The sequence below is a fragment of the Capra hircus genome, chromosome 1 (assembly GCF_001704415.2).
Source record: "Capra hircus breed San Clemente chromosome 1, ASM170441v1, whole genome shotgun sequence".
NCBI classification, from domain to species: Eukaryota; Metazoa; Chordata; class Mammalia; order Artiodactyla; family Bovidae; genus Capra; species Capra hircus.
Window position 1 is genome coordinate 130,151,377 of NC_030808.1, and position 18,011 is coordinate 130,169,387.

At 37.1% G+C, this 18,011-nt stretch overlaps 1 protein-coding gene across 6 annotated transcripts in view; it reads left to right on the forward strand.

Moving 5' to 3' along the window:
* Positions 1 to 18,011, forward strand: part of CEP70 (centrosomal protein 70) — a 97,280-nt gene that overhangs the window by 62,143 nt on the left and 17,126 nt on the right. For 5 of the 6 annotated variants that reach the window (XM_018049916.1, XM_018049909.1, XM_018049919.1 and 2 more), the window contains 4 exons: positions 3,409 to 3,493; positions 3,590 to 3,678; positions 5,188 to 5,262; positions 16,802 to 16,907. In XM_018049916.1, the coding sequence (XP_017905405.1) occupies positions 3,409 to 3,493; positions 3,590 to 3,678; positions 5,188 to 5,262; positions 16,802 to 16,907 (355 nt within the window). The remainder of the gene's footprint in view (positions 1 to 3,408; positions 3,494 to 3,589; positions 3,679 to 5,187; positions 5,263 to 16,801; positions 16,908 to 18,011) is intronic. The other variant, XM_018049913.1, reaches the window with a different exon arrangement.

The following is an 18,011-nucleotide window of genomic DNA, read 5'->3' on the forward strand; positions in this document are numbered from 1 at the left end:
ACATGTATGAAGTCAATATTGATTTGTATTATAAAGTTTCATTTCAATATAAATTCTCATAACCTATTAGCTAGACACAAACATGCCTTGTTTTCTTTGGAGCTTCAAATTTTGCTTACTCATATATAGAGTGATACGAGTGAGTAGGCTTCCCTGGTAGCTCAGTTGGTAAAGAATCTGCCTGCAGTTCAGGACACCCAGGTTTGATCCCTCGGTCGGGAAGATTCCCTGGAGAAGGAAATGGCAAAGCCCTCCATTATTGCCTGGAAAATCCCACGGACAGAGGAGCCTGGTGGGCTGCAGTCTATGGGTCACTTGAGTCGGACACGCCTTAGTGACTAAACCACCACCACACTATTTTTTGTGTTTCAGCATTTGGCAAGTACTTTTTTTTCCAAGAAAATTTTGAATTCAGGTTAACAGTATAGTTAGTCTTTGCAACTTTTCCATGACTCAACCAATAAGCATTGACAAAAAACACAAAAGATGGTTAAAGTCATTGTTTTCTGTTTGTTTCAATGGTCCTACAAACTGGCATCACATTTATATATGTGCTGTATAATTTTAACAACTGAATTCATGACAGTCACAGTCTGTTTCAAAAAACTAGCAGATTTCCAATATGTCTTATACAGTATAGCAAAGCAATAAGACTGCAAAAGCAGTTTTTAAAAAATCCTAGTAAATCTAAATTTCTGATGTTACAGAACTACCTTCTGATGTGGAAAAATGAAAAAGGTTGTTTCATGTCTTGGTGAAATTCTTCTTTGATAGATATGTAAAATTCAAAGATGTGCCATAAGTCAGATTTTTTTTTTAAAGCTTCCAGTTGTCAACATTTCTTAATAAATCTGGAGGTCCTCTGATGACAGAACATCCCCACAGTGTTAATTGAGCATTTGATTATCTAAAAATGTAATTTAAAAAATTAAATCAGTTGCCCTTTGGTATTATAAGAAAGGTCTTGTATTCTCCAGGCAGTTGTTTGTGGGCTTAATTGAAGATCTTTCCTTTTTCTTATAAAAATATTTTAGTTATCTTCTCATAATTTTGTGGCAAAATTTTCATAGAAAATAATTTATTTCATGTAAGAATAGTTTCTATTTTTGTGTAAGACCTCAAAATGTTTTGTTACTGGCCAAAGTTATAAGCTCAGATTTTGCTAAAAACTTATTTTAGAAGTTTTTTTGTGTGGTTAATTTTGATTTTGGTGACTTAGATTCTCTTTTGACTGTTGAGAGGAAATTTCTTAATGTATCTATTATATATTTGCTGAAAATACTTTCCTATCATTATCTACTTTATTATCCTAAAACATTTTTTATTTAACAACTTTAAAAAATAACTTTATTGAGATTAATTCACATGCCATAAAATTCACTGTTTTAAAGTATATGATTGAGTAGTTTTAGAATATTCACAAATTGTGTCACCATCTCTGTAATCAGTTTTAGAATATGGACTTCATCCACTGAGAAGCAGAAAACGCCATACCCATTAGCAGTCACTCTCTGCCCTGAGCCCCTCTTTCCCTGCAACCCAACATCACAAAATATGCAGTTCCATTTACATGAAATGTCCAGAATATGCAATCCATAAAAAAAGAAAGTAGATGAGTAGTTGCCTAGGAATTGGATTGTAGTGGAATAGGATTCAGGGTAGAGAGTAAGCGGAAAGTAATTGCTAATGGGATGGTGTTTCTCCATGGGTGGTGAACATGTTCTAAAATTGATTGTGGAGGGACTTCCCTGGTGCTCCAGTGGTTAAGACTCCTGCTTCTAATATAGGGTGCATGGATTTGATCCTTGGTTGGGGAACTAAAATCCCATGTGCTCCATGGCATGGCCAGAATATAAATAAAATTGATTGTGGAGATAGTGACACAACTGTATGAATATCCCAAAATGATATCTCAAAGAACTAATGATTAGTGTCTTTTATATGTTTACTGTCCATTTATATGTTTACAGTAGGCATTTTGGGGAAATGCCTACTGATGTCCTTTGCTCATTTTTAAATTGAGTTTTTTTGTCTTTTTGTCAAATTATGAGTTGTTTATTAATTCTGGATACAAGTTCTTTATCAGGTTTGCAAATATTTTACCCCATTCTGTAAATTTTCTTTTTTTCCCCCCTTAATGATGTCCTCTGAAGCTCAGAACTGTTTTACTTTTCATGAAGTCCTGTTTATCAGTTTTTTAATTTTTCTTTCATCTCTTCTGAACCAACAGCTTTTCCAGTTTATTCTTCATCAGGAAATTTGTGACATTCTTTCAGTCTCTTTTGTTTACTGTTTCAGTTATTTTACTCTCTCAGATGTTTTCATCTCCACTTGATTTTTTTAAAAATCGGTCCATAATTTTTAAAAGCCTTAGTTCTTATAATTAAAATGATAAATATATCAATTATGATTTATATAGCTGTCTCCATAAATATAGTATCAGAACAAACAGTGTTATATTGGTATCATTCTGATTGAATCAATCCATTGATCCTGACTAGACTGGTGGTGAGTTTGTATTAATATATGGTACTACAAACCACACACACACTCTGTACAACCCAGGCCACAACATTAATACCTTAACATGATGCATCAAAGTGGAAGGTAGTCCTAAACAATAAAGTTGTATTTAACAGAAGGATATTTTATACTGCTTCACCTTTAAAATTTTAATTAAAATGAAATAGAATTAAAATGGATAGTTACACTAACCATATTTCAAGAAGTCATTGCCTGTATGTACCTAGCGTTTACCGTCTCGGACAGCCCAGTATTAGTGTTATCAGTTTTAAAAACATCAGTACTGATTTGCTAGTACTTTGTAGCTCACACAATGTTTTGATGTCTTTTATTTACTTTTAAAATCAGTTTTGTGAGGTAGATGTGATAGAAATTATCTCTGTTCTACAGATGAGAAGAATAATTCTGAGAGACTTACCCAAATAATACAACTCATTAATGAAGATGTCAAGACTTAATCAGGGCCACTAAACTTGTGGCCTTGTTCACTTATACTCTGTATTTTTTGATATAGTTTTTTGTGATCTAAAAGTACTAGAAGGAGAAAACAATATTCTTTGTTCATTCAACAGGTGTTTTTCTACCCCTTCTTAAGCCCTCTATTCTGGGCAGTGAGATACAGTGGTGAACAAGACAAACTTCTGGTTTGCATGGATCTTAAATTCCAGTTAAGGCATTAGTGAACAAATGTATACTGTAGTACTAGTTAATGAGTAGTATGTTCTAATACAATTTTCTGTAAGAATAAGTAGGAAATTTGGTTTAAGTTTTAGTTTATGTTGAGGTTATCAAGCCCTTATTGTATTGATTTAATTTCTGTTAACTAGATTTTTTTTCCTTTGGAGATAATTTTTTCATAAAGACACTACATGTATTTTTTCATAGACTATATAAAGAAGATGAAAGTCAGTCAGAAGAAGAAGATTATAGAAGCCTGAGTGCTTCACCCACTTACAATGGCCTTCTCATGGTATGGAGGACTATATGATTGATAAATACTTTTTAATAAAGTAAAATAATAATCTAATTTCTTAGGAAAGTTTACTGTTTATTCACTATGTTGCAGTCATTACAGAATCAACTCAAGGAATCAAAAACTAAGATAGATATACTTTTAAGTGAAAAGCTCAGTCTTCAAAAAGATTTGGAAACCAGGTGAGAGAAACTTGTCGTTTTTATTTAACTTTTATTTAAGCAAATAGTGGAATTTTGAATGTTAAATCAGTCATCCTATCCCCTTTACTCTAAAACTAATGTTGGGGACCTCATATTTGTATACTCATTTTAGTCAGCCTCTCATGTGATAGAAAGAACAAAAATACATATGTAAGCAAGGGGAGTGAGAAAATAGGAAGAAGATAAAACTGGCGAGGAACTCAGAATAGATTTAGCCTATGTCAGTCGGGAACTCAGAATAGATTTAGCCTATGCCAGTAAGTTTCCGTTTCACAAATTATTTTTATTTTAATTTTTTTCCAGATTACTTTAGAATGTCTTATTTCATCATATACATGTGTTGTGGGAAAGGAGAAAAATTTTAAAGTTTAAATGGCATACAACAGAAAGGTTTATTTATATACATACTACCACAAAAGGAAGGCACTCTACATGTTGACAGAGAGTAATAATGAATGTACAATGTTGAGACTTTTCATTAAATATTGTTGGATACCTATTGTAAATTAGACATGGTCCTAAGTTCTGATATCGTATATAATGAACAAAACAAATATCTTGTTCTTGTAAAGCTTATACTTTAATGGAGAGGAAACTGATACCTACGATCAAAACCATTTCTGTAAAGTTTAAAAGCCTGCCACATGGTAATGTGTAAATTTATGGTTATATAAATATGAGGGGAAAATTTGTAAAACATGCATGGGAATAATGAACAATGAATTTGAGCTAGTGGTTACCTGTCATATGGGCAGTGAAAAGTGAAAGTGAAAGTTGCTCAGTCGTGTCTGACTCTTTGTGACCTCATGGACTATACAGTCCATGGAATTCTCCAGACCAGAATATTGGAGTGGGTAGCCATTCCCTTCTCCAGGGGATCTTCTCAAACCAGGGATCAAACCCAGGTCTCCCTTATTACAGGCAGATTTTTTTACCATTTAAACCACAAGGGAAGCCCTAGAATACTGGAATGGGAAGTCTATCCCTTCTCCAGCAGATCTTCCCAACCCAGGAATCAAACTGGGGTCTCCTGCATTGCTGGTGGATTCTTTACCAGCTGAGCCACCAGGGAAGCCCATGGTATGGGAAGGAGAGAGCAATGGCAATAATTAGGGACACTGAGTTTGAAGTAGCTGTATAAGGTTTTAGTTAAACGATTTTAAAGAGATTACTATTCAGCTTTGATAAAGCCTGAGGCATGGACACACGACTATTTGTTTTACTCTATTCTTGTTTGTGCATTTGAGATAATTCACTATAAAAGCAAGTAATAGGTTAATAATAAAAGTGGGTAGAAAGTTTTGAATAGGGGATACACAGAAGAAGAAATCCAATGGCCAATAAATACCTCATTAGCGGTTTATGAAAAATTTTAAGAATTTTAAAGCACATTTATGACAAGTAATAGAGTATACTTTATTATTATTAAATATCTGTATAGTTTTATTAAGTAAACTGAATGTGTTCAACATGATTTATTTTCTACAGGCCCACACAGCATGAATTAAGACTTTATAAACAACAAGTGAAGAAACTGGAGAAAGCCCTTAAGAAAAACATCAAGTAATTATATTTTACCATAGTTACAAATTTATTAGGATTTTATGTCTTATTATTTATTTTTACTAACCTATCAACTTACATGATAGTGGCTGTGGCTTAAAATTACCAGGTTGATGGGCAGGGCCGGGGGGTGGGGGGTGGGGGTGTGGAGAAGACTTTAAAAAGGGATATTTCTGGTTCCACAGTTTAAAAAGTTTCTACTGTGATAGATTTGGCTATATATTCATCTTAAATAAGAACAAGGAAAAGGTAATTTTCTGATATAAAAGGCAAAGATTTTAATTAGTTGACTTTGGAAGTCATGGAGAAATTGCAAGAGAATCATTGAAATTAGAGGCAACAAGGCCCAAGTTTTTGTTGGTGGTAGTGATGACCTGAATAATACATAGCCTTATCATATTTTAAAGCTTAAAGTATCAGAATGAATGCAGTGAGCTATTCATATCCACCACTTCTCTTTTATGACTTTGAAAAGCACATACTCACAGGAATTTCAGCAAATTGGTCCTCAAATAGTGATAGTATTTTCTGAAAATTAGCTATGTCTACTCTTTGATTCAAGGGAATGAGACTTGAAGTAGTGTGGTGAGCATGGGGATGAAATATTTTAAAAATAATATGAGTTAATATATGCATTAGATGTATTAAATCAGTTCTATTAGCCTATGTTGATTCAATTTTCAGTGATAGCTACATTTTCTTTATGGTAACACATGCCGCAGTGAAAGGCAAGTATTCTGGCCATCGAGGAATTACATATTGAGTTAAGATAGTAGGGAAGGAAAACTAAAAAAGAGAAATGGAAGGTTCAGAAAGGTTCAATTAATATTTTTTCCCTTCCTACTATTGCTTAACATTTTAGGTACTTATAGTACCTCTTCCTATCTGTTTGGCATTCTAGATACTGAAATTACAGTGGTAAACCAAAAAGAAAGGTTCCTGTTCTCATGAATCTTATGTAAAGGGCAATGAAAAAATAAGACAGTTTTGATATAGTACAGGTGAAAATGTGTTAGTCGCTCAGTTGTGTCCAACTCTTTGCGACCCCATGGACTGTAGCCCACCAGGCTCCTCTGTCCATGGGGGTTTTCCAGGCAAGAGTGCTGGAGTGGGTAGCCATTCCCTTCTCCAGGGGATCTTCCTGACCCAGGGATTGAACTCAGGTCTCCTGTATTGCAGGCAGATTCTTTACCATCTGAGCCAACAGGGGAGCCCCTATAGTGTAAGTCCCAAAGGTAAAATGGTGTGAGAGTTGCTATTGTACGAGTTTGGACAAGAGGTGGTGGTGACATGGTCAAAGGTGGCAGGAGTGGAGGTGGTAAGAAGTATTTGGAATATTGGAGGTAGAACTTGGTGATCAGACTTGATGATGAATTGAGGATGGATTAGGGGTATAGGCAGTTGAGGGGGAAAAGATTAGGACTCAAAGAGATACAAAAATAAACTTAATCAGGACTAATTATTAGTCCTGAATAACGAAGTAGTTGTTGGAACATTAACTGAGATAGGAAAATTGGTTAAGGAGCAGCTGAAAAGAGGGAATATATAAGGTACACAAAAAGTCAGAGGAGAAAGTGCAGAGGAGGAAAACTTCACAATCCTCTGAGGGTCTCTGGCTGGGCCTGAAAATTAAACTGACAAACACAGATTAACATGAAAAAAGTATAAATTTATTTAAGTTTTACCTGACCTGAGAAGAAATGAAGACTTGAAGAAACAGTTCAGTTCAGTTCAGTTCAGTTGCTCAGTCATGTCCAACTCTTTGCGACCCCATGAATCGTAGCACGCCAGGCCTCCCTGTTCATCACCATCTCCCGGAGTTCACTGAGACTCACATCCATTCAGTCCGTGATGCCATCCAGCCATCTCATCCTCTGTCGTCCCCTTTTCCTCCTGCCCCCAATCCCTCCCAGCATCAGAGTCTTTTCCAATGAGTCAACTCTTCTCATGAGGTGGCCAAAGTACTGGAGTTTCAGCTTTAGCATCATTCCTTCCAAAGAAATCCCAGGGTTGATCTCCTTCAGAATGGACTGGTTGGATCTCCTTGCAGTCCAAGGGACTCTCAAGAGTCTTCTCCAACACCACAGTTCAAAAGCATCAATTCTTTGGTGCTCAGCCTTCTTCACAGTCCAACTCTCACATCCATACATGATCACAGGAAAAACCATAGCCTTGACTAGACAGACCTTAGTTGGCAAAGTAATGTCTCTGCTTTTGAATATGCTATCTAGGTTGGTCATAACTTTTCTTCCAAGGAGTAAGTGTCTTTGAATTTCATGGCTGCAGTCACCATCTGCAGTGATTTTGGAGCCCGAAAAAATAAAGTCTGACACTGTTTCCACTGTTTCCCCATCTATTTCCCATGAAGTGATGGCACCGGATGCCATGATATTAGTTTTCTGAATATTGAGCCTTAACACAACTTTTTTGCTCTCCTCTTTCACTTTCATCAAGAGGCTTTTTAGCTCCTCTTCAATTTCTGCCATAAGGGTGTGTCATCTGCATATTTGAGGTTATTGATATTTCTTCTGGCAATCTTGATTCCAGCTTGTGTTTCTTCCAGTTCAGCCTTTCTCATGATGTACTCTGCATAGAAGTTAAATAAGCAGGGTGACAATATACAGCCTTGATGCACTCCTTTTCCTATTTGGAACCAGTCTGTTGTTCCATGTCCACTTCTCACTGTTGCTTCCTGACCTGCATACAGATTTCTCAAGAGGCAGGTTAGGTGGTCTGGTATTCTCATCTCTTTCAGAATTTTCCACAGTTTATTGTGATCCACACAGTCAAAGGCTTTGGCATAGGCAATAAAGCAGAAATAGATGTTTTTCTGGAACTCTCTGGCTTTTTCCATGATCCAGCGGATGTTGGCAATTTGATCTCTGGTTCCTCTGTCTTTTCTAAAACCAGCTTGAACATCAGGAAGTTCACGGTTCATGTATTGTTGAAGCCTGGCTTGGAGAATTTTGAGCATAACTTTACTAGCGTGTGAGATGAGTGCAATTGCGCATTGCCTTTCTTTGGGATTGGAATGAAAACTGACCTTTTCCAGGCCTGTGGCCACTGCTGAGTTTTCTAAATTTGCTGGCATATTGAGTGCAACACTTTGACAGCATCATCTTTCAGGATTTGAAACAGCTCAACTGGAATTCCATCACCTCCACTACCTTTGTTCGTAGTGATGCTTTCTAAGGCCCACTTGACTTCACTTTCCAAGATGTCTGGCTCTAGATTAGTGATCACATCATCATGATTATCTGGGTGGTGAAGATCTTTTTTGTACAGTTCTTCCATGTATTCTTGCCACCTCTTCTTAATATCTTCTGCTTCTGTTAGGTCCATACCATTGCTGTCCTTTATCGAGCCCATCTTTGCATGAAATGTTCCCTTGTTATCTCTAATTTTCTTGAAGAGATCTCTAGTCTTTCCCATTCTGTTCTTTTCCTCTATTTGTTTGCATTGATCGCTGAGGAAGGCTTACTTATCTCTTCTTGCTATTCTTTGGAACTCTGCATTCAGATGCTTATATCTTTCCTTTTCTCCTTTGCCTTTCGCCTCTCTTCTTTTCACAGCTATTTATAAGGCCTCCCCAGACAGCCATTTTGCTTTTTTGCATTTCTTTTCCGATGGTCTTGATCCCTGTCTCCTGTACAATGTCACGAACCTCATTCCATAGTTCATCAGGCACTCTATCTATCAGATCTAGTCCCTAAAATCTATTTCTCACTTCCACTGTATAATCATAAGGGATTTGATTTAGGTCATACCTGAATGGTCTAGCGGTTTTTCCTACTTTCTTCAATTTAAGTCTGAATTTGGTAATAAGGAGTTCATGATCTGAGCCACAGTCAGCTCCTGGTCTTGTTTTTGTTGACTGTATAGAGCTTCTCCATCTTTGGCTGCACAGAATATAATCAGTCTGATTTCGGTGTTGACCATCTGGTGATGTCCATGTGTAGAGTCTTCTCTTGTGTTGTTGGAAGAGGGTGTTTGCTATGACCAGTGCATTTTCTTGGCAAAACTCTGTTAGTCTTTGCCCTGCTTCATTCTGCATTCCAAGGCCAAATTTGCCTATTACTCCAGGTGTTTCTTGACTTCCTACTTTTGCATTCCAGTCACCTATAATGAAAAGGACATCTTTTTTGGGTGTTAGTTCTAAAAGGTCTTGTAGGTCTTCATAAAACCATTCAACTTCAGCTTCTTCAGCGTTACTGGTTGGGGCATAGACTTGGATAACTGTGATATTGAATGGTTTGCCTTGGAGACAGAGGTCATTCTGTCGTTTTTGAGATTGCATCCAAGTACTGCATTTCAGACTCTTTTGTTGACCATGATGGCTACTGCATTTCTTCTGAGGGATTCCTGCCCACAGTAGTAGATATAATGGTCATCTGAGTTAAATTCACCCATTCCAGTCCATTTTAGTTCGCTGATTCCTAGAATGTCGACGTTCACCCTTGCCATCTCTTGTTTGACCACTTCCAACTTGCCTTGATTCATGGACCTGACATTCCAGGTTCCTATGCAATATTGCTCTTTACAGCATCGGATCTTGCTTCTGTCACCAGTCACATCCACAGCTGGGTATTGTTTTTGCTTTGGCTCCATCCCTTCATTCTTTCTGGTGTTATTTCTCCACTGATCTCCAGTAGCATATTGGGCACCTAATGACCTGGGGAGTTCCTCTTTTGGTATCCTATCATTTTGTCTTTTGATACTGTTCATGGGGTTCTCAAGGCAAGAATACTGTAGTGGCTTGCCATTCCCTTCTCCAGTGGACCACGCTCTGTCAGACCTCTCCACTATGACCAGCGTTGTCTAATTCAATGAAGAAACAGTTAAACCTGAGCGTTTTAAAACTAGGTTTGATGAAGAGTGAGTAGAAAGTTGGTTAATGTAATAATACAAAAGGGTGTAAGCTGAGGGTAATAAACTGGGGAAAGTTTGGATTTCCCTGCTTCAGAGACAAAGGGAACAAGGAGGGCAGCTTGTTACCCTCCTTGAGGGTACTCTCACATGAGGATCTCTTGGTCTGCTTCAGGGAAAAGGAGGGAGGTCAGAGAGTTCTTCCTGAGAATGTATCAATTCTCAAGTTTCTTCTGTTTAAAACATTTCTTATGTCAAAATGACACGTTTTGTTTTTGTTTTGGCCACACCATGTTGCTTCTGGGGTCTCAGTTCTCTGACCAGGGATTGAACCTGGGGCAAGGCAGTGAAAGCCTGGAATCCACTAGGCCACTATGAACTCCCTTAAAAGGGCATATTTTGGAATGGCATGTCCTGATCCCCTTCACTGGACTTTTATTGACTTCAGTGTATCAGTGAACATACATACACACATAAATGCTTATACATATATTCATAGAGATACCTAGTCATTCCTCATTATTTGCAGATTGCATATTTGTGAATTTGCCTACCTACTGTAATTTGTTTTTAATCTTCAAATAAGTAGTGGTGGCACTTGCACAGTTACTCATGGACATGCCCAGTATACACATTTTCGGCTGTTGAACAAGGTGATACTCTGCCTGCATTTCCGCTTTATGATGTAAACAGTCATTGTTTCTGTTGTCACATGCCGCTTGTAGTTTTCCATTCTTTGCTTTTTATTGGTGATTTCTCCAAGATGGTCCCAAGCATGGTGTTGAAGTACAATCTAGTGTTCTATTCACAAGAAGGCTGTGATGTACCGTACAGAGAATATATATATGTTAGAGAAACTTCATTTAGGCATAAATTATGGTGCTGTTAGCTATGAGTCCAATGTTAAACAACAGTATTAAAAAAGATGTCTTTTTAATGTCTTTAAACATTAATACACATAAAGCAAGGTTATATATTGATCAGTTGAGGAAAATGTGACCAGAGAGGCATGCAGGAACCTGATCCTGTATTTCCCCTAGGAGCAGTGGTTCAGTCCTCACTAATTCAGTGTATGCAGTAACTTTATTGAATATAACTGCCATGAATAATGAGTATTTACTGTGTATATATTTTTTGTTGTTCATTTGTGCTGTGATTTTGAGAGTGATTTTTCACTATTAGATTTTAAAATTGTGATTTAGAACCAATCCTAGCTATATTTTTCTGTTGAATTTTAAAGAAATGATTTGTGTTTTTAGAAATTTATATTTGGAATTTAAACTTCTATAGTATCTAGATGTGAAACAGAATTAAGAATGTTAGATAACTTGCCCATATTGCACAGGTGGCATGTGGAAGAACTTTGAAAGACATCAGACCCACACCTAAGCATTTGGACTCTCAAGCTCACACTAATAGTAATTAAAACCAAACAAAAACCCAATGAAAAAAACTTTTTAAATGTAAAACTTCAAATTTTTATTTTTTGCAGGGACAGAGGTAGAATTTTTTTCAAAGAACTGCTGATGTTAAGGAAATAATTAGAAATAAAAATCTGTCAACCCAGTGAATATTCTCCACATGTGTAGGGAAAAAAAGAAACAGTTTTATATAACAGTTGGGATAAATATTGAGCCAGACTGCTATGTACATTAGAGGCAGTATGCTAAAGAGATTGCAAAGACAAAAGGAAATCTCACCCTTTAATTATATCTTGTGACAAGGGGAAAGTTACAACTTAGAGCCAGGATCCTAGGCTAAGCTCCAATAGGGAAAAGGAGACAAGGCACCCTCTTCCTTGATGTCCTTATTTCAAAGAGATGGTTCTAAGGCTTCCAAGACACTGCTAATTTTAAGCAGGAGGCTTATTTAAATTTTAACAGAATCTACATACTTAGAAAGGATTTACAGCTACAGGTTTTCTAAAGGAAATGCTACAAGAAAAGGAGGGGAAAGTCTCTTTCCCTTTTATAACCAGAGAAAATTAAATTTTTTCTTTAGATCTGTATTTATTTCTCAACTAATCAATCTTCAATATCAAATGATATTAATTTAACATACGAAAGCTTGTTTGAGCTAGTATTATAAGTAAGTTGGTTATGAAGTTCTCTTGCTAGGAAGTAATCAAATAGATCTGCCAGTGCAAGATAGCCAAAGGTACTACACTAATTCTATTTAATTTTTTCAGTGATATTTATATTTTGTTAGAAGAAAATAAAATCAGAATCTTATCACCCATGTGTTGAGCTGGCAGAAGTTGAGGTGTTCAGTTAGAATAAGCCAAGCCAATTAATCATCAAGGCTTTATTCAGTTACTTCAATAATATAAACAAGAGGCCAAAGAGAAAAGGGTTGGCTTCTCAGTATCCCATTTTCCCCCATGAAATGGCATTCAGCAAGTGACATGGTGCACAGATGACTCCTGTGGCTTCATAGGCTAGGGAAAGGGCAGGATATGGAAACATACCTGAGTCAAAGTGAAAAAAGTGTTTCATTTAGGGCTCCCCATCCATCTCCCAAACAGAATTCCAGCATGAGAGTCACCATGAAATTATGAAAAGGCTTCAGCAGACACGGTTAAAAGCTATAAAGTGTCTGCACATGGAAACTTAGGGGGATGGCTATCGAAAACAGGAGATAACAGTGTTTCTAAGTTGGAAGGGCAGTTTCTGGATTTCCCAGACTCCACAGAGAAACATAGCTATTGCTGCTGGCTATGTGGAATGAGTATCTGCTAAGTATGTGAAGAATTCCTTAGCCATTTTAGGGGATTTTTATGGCCTTCAGGTTCTGCTCACCACTGGAGACTACAAAACAATCCTGGAATATTTCTGAGTGCAGCATAGTCTGCTCAAACACAGATTTCTAAAACACCAATTAAGTCAAATGCAATTGGAAAATAAGGGAATAATTAGATTAACATAGTAGTTACATTGTTTTCATGTGATTTTTTTCCCCCATGGTAAAAGGAGAATAGTATAGACTTTGAAAAGGGGAAAGCTTTGCTAGTACGTAGGCACCTGCCCTTTCAGCTCTGTTTTAAGAAAATTTAAAATGAGAACCTGTACCCAAGGCTCCCTCCCTGACCCCCAGCATTAGACAGACTGGAGGCTGAAGGCAAGTTGTACTTCTTTCCCCACCTGTTTTAACCTTGACTTCTTTGGCCAGGAGCTCACCTTCCATCTTCGTAGTCTTGGCACCCTCAAGCTAACATTTCTGTTCTGCTGGCTATGGATTTTGTAATATTGGAGACAACCTCAAGACATACTTGAGCTGTTTAACTAATCTTGAGGCACCAAGTATTATTTTTTGTTAGTTGTCTAGTTACATAGTTGCATCAGTTTTTAAATACTCTGATTTCTAACACTTTTCTCCTGACTGCTGTTATTTTCGCATGTGTGGTTTTGCTGAATACAAAGGTTTTCAGAAGTATTATGCTATGGCAAATATTTACTGTGAGACTAGCTTCCCATAAGTTCCTAGATTTTACTAATCCTTAACTTCTGTAAATATAGAAAAACAGTGGGATTAAATACATTAATACATGTGAAGTGCTTTGAAGAGTACCTTCAGAGGGAAGGTTCTCAATAAATACTAATTATTATCACCACCAGGCTCCCAAATATGTTGTCATTGTTATTAAATTAAGGGTATCTCTTAATTTACCTAGTTAATTAAATCACATTTCATTTCCCAGAGTGACTGTAGCTAGTACATTCAATGACATGTTTAGGTTACTGTCCTGGCAGCTAAAATGTTGTATATCCATAGTATAATGTTAATCACACTTGTAAACAGTTTGTTGAGAAGTTAAACTTTTTCACCTGAATGCAAAGTTAATATGTAAATTCAGATATGTCCGCTTACTTGTAGTCCTCCTAGAGAGCTGTTGGCTTTTCTATGTTACTTTTGTTTCTTAGACACTATGCTTTTGGCACTGCTTTTAGGCAAAACTGTCAGGTATATTAATAGGGTAAATAGATGAAAAGTCAAATGGAAACTATACAAAAAAGATCTTAATGATCTGGATAACCACAGTGGTGTGATTACTCACCTACAGCCAAACATCCTGAAGTGTGAAGTCAAGTGGGCCTTAGGAAGCATTACTACAAACAAAGGAAGTAGAGGCGATGGAATTCCAGCTGAGTTATATCAAATCTTAAAAGATGATGCCGTTAAAAAGTGTTGCAGTCAATATGCCAGCAAATTTGGAAAACTCAGCAGTGGCCACAGGACTGGAAAAGGTCAGTTTTCATTCCAATCCCAAAGAAGGGCAATGCCAAAGAATGTTCAAACTACTGCACAACTGTGCTCATTTCACATGCTAGCAAGATAATACTCAAAATCCTTCAAGCTAGGCTTGAGCAGTATGTGAACTGAGAACTTTCAGATGTACAAGCTGGATTTAGATAGAGGAACTGGAGATCAAATTGCCAACATCTGTTGGATCATTGTAAAAGCAGAGGAGTTCCAGAAAAACATCTACTTCTGCTTTATTGACTACACCAAAGCCTTTGACTGTGCAGATCACAACAAACTGTGGAAAATTCTTAAAGAGATAGGAATACACCTTACCTGCCTCTGGAGAAACCTATAGGCAGGTCAAGAAACAACAGAACCGGACATGTAACAGACTGGTTCCACATTGGGAAAGGAATATGTCAGGGCTGTATATTGTCACCCTGCTTATGTAACTTATATGCAGAGTACATCATGTGAAATGCTGGACTGGATGAAGCTAAAGCTGGAATCAGGATTGCTGGGATAAATATCAATAACCTCAGGTATGCAGATGACACTACCCTAATGACAAAAAGTGAAGAGGAACTTAAGAACCTCTTGATGAAGGTGACAGAGGAGAGTGAAAAAGCTGGCTTAAAACCCAGCATTAAAAACATGAAGATCATGGCATCTGGTCCCATCACTCCATGGCAAATAGATGGAGGAGAAATGGAAACAGTGACAGATTTTATTTTCTTGGGCTCCAAAATCACTACCAGTGGTGACTTCAACCATGAAATTAAGATGCTTGTTCCTTGGAAGAAAAGCTATGACCAACCTAGACAGTGTATTAAAAGGCAGAGACATCACTTTGCTGACAAAGGTCTGTCTAGTCAAAGCTGTGCTTTTTCCAATAGTCATGTATGGATGTGAGAGTTGGACCATAACGAAGGCTAAATGCCAAAAAATTGATGCTTTTGAACTGTGGTGCTGGAGGAGACTTTTGAGAGTCCCTTGGACTGCAAGGAGATCCAACCAGTCAATCTTAAAGGAAATCAGTCCTGAATATTTATTGGAAGGACTGATGCTGAAGCTGAAGCTCCAATACTTTGGCCACCTGACATGAAGAGCCGACTCATTAGAAAAGACCCTGATGCTGGAAAAGACTGAAGGCAGGAGGAGAAGGGGACAGCAGAAGATGAGATGGTAGGATGGCATCACTGATTCAGTGGACATGAGTATGAGCAAGCTCCAGGAGCTTGTGAAGGACAGGGAAGCGTGGCATGCTTCAGTTCATGGGGTCACAAAGAATCAGACACAGCTGAGCAAGTGAACAACAAAACAAGTGAAAAATAGATTGGGAAGTCTTTGTGTCTACTAGAGGAAAGAGGTTGACTTTTATCTAGAGTTAATTCTGTTTATTTTGTTTTGGATATATGTCCTCCAGAGAGCACAGAAAAACAGTTGAATGACTATCAAGGGGAATACATGTGAGTGGAGGAGATAATTGTAGTGTGGTAATAAGAGATGACGTTAAGAAAGGAGTCAGGAGGAATATTGGATTAGGACTGACAGCATGAAATTCAAATGCTAACACATGGAGATTATATTTAGTTTACAAAGCAAAAACAGTGGGAAAGCTATTGTTTTTTAGTAGGAAAATATTTTACGAACAGCAAGTCAAGCTTATTAATGAATGGGTCATGGAATCAGTTTAATGGGCCACGGTTCCACAGGAAACTGATAAGCATACTCAGATTTAAGATGTTTAATTTGAAGTGGGTTTAATAAGAGACTTTTTTCTAAGGCAGGTGGTGGGGGAGAAATGTCTACGACACCTGACTTTTAGAGCTATTTGAGTATCTCTAAGTGGATACATATGTTTTTAGATTTTTGGACAGAGGCTCTCCCCTAGAGTTCTGGTAGCCACCTGGAACAATGGTCTCTGAGTTTTCATGCCCTCTTGATTAGCAGGTTTCACTGTTGTCTTCTCTTTGGCACCAGTGGAATATGAAGGAAGGAACAAGCTGTCCAGTTGTTGCTGTTGCAGTGCCCAAACTGTTTGCCCTGCCACTGTTTATTGATACCCTTACAACATCAAACTTGGAGCACCTTGGAAGTTGTTTTCATCCTTTATTGTAGTTCTTTCCTATTCTGTTCTTTGTAAGTGTTGGGAATGGTTATAACTTTTCTTCATCAGTCTGATTCCTTTTGTTTTCAGGGATTCCTACTACATTGTGTCTATTGAGAGGGTCTTCTCATTTTCTAGTGACAATATGGCTTAAATTTAAAATGTATATATGATTATATGCATGTGTATGCATGCACATACACATATGTAAAATGACAGAGTTAACGGGAGGGCAGCTGGATCATTGGCTCGTTTTGTCATCTTAATCCATCCACTGTTTAGTAAAGCATATGTATCATCTTGGTTTTTTTCCCCCCTTAGATTACAGAATATTATCAGTCAAAAAAAGGCTGAGTCCAAAGAGGGAAAAGATGAGCCCAGCAAAGATAACCAGCAGCAGGCTCTGATTGACCAGAGATACTTCCAGGTATTGCTAACAAAAAGACTAATGTTTATAGTGAACCTTGGTCAAAAATCACAGTAAAATAAATTATCAGTAAGGAATACATGTATCCTTTATTTGCGTGTGCTTAGCGTGTTTTGTCTTACCATGACATACCTAATTGCTAGAAATTGATACCTTGACTTAGAATTGTCCCTTGAAAAGAGACTTTGGCCTAGTTCAAAGTAGGGCAGTAAAAACCTGACAAGATTTTAATAGATAGCATAATCCTTTTCTTTACTCTCCCTGCTTAAGCCATTTCTCTTATTTCCTTTTCTATCTTTCTGTTTTTGCTGTTGTTGATACTATTACTATATAAGTAAATCTACTTCTTAAGGTATACTTTTTAAAAATTTGTATGTTTTGTCCACCTGAAACTTAATTTTCTTTGTGGTTTAATATAGCGATCTAACCTTGCTTGATGTATAGACTATTATTGAGCAACTGAGCAGTTAAGCCTGGTAGTTTACTGACTGAGCTGGCCCTGCATTCATATTTTATTGGGTCCTTAAAGGTTTTTTCAAAACTTTGAATTAATTACTAATTTTTTTAATTAAGAGATTTTAAGTCCTTATTTCTAGTTTCTCTTAAAAAGTCAAAGGATCTGGCAACAAATTCCTACATAGTGGTTACCAGTGCAGAATTAGGCCTTGCCCCTGTCATGCATGGCCATGTGCTCCTCAGTTAGCCACAGTACCATGCCATCCTTGCTTCACTTATTTGTGCTTGTCCTTGGCTTCTATAGGCATTTGAGTTTGCAGTTTCTTGTAGACCATTCTTTCTCTACTTGATTGAAATTGAAATGTTTATCCTCTACCACATTCCCTTAGATGCATAGATTTATTTCTGGACTCCGTAGTGTCTCATTTCTATACTAATTTCTGTGGTTTTATAGTTGGCCTTGATACCTTTTGGGGTATTCTTTTAAATTTTTTTTTTTGGATATATTTTTAGCACATTTGTTCTATATGAACAATGTCAACTCAAAAACAGATCCCACTGAGATGAGCTGAGACTGAATTAACTTTTTAGATTAATATTTGGAAAAATAACACATTTATAGTTTTGAATTATCTCACTCAGAAATGT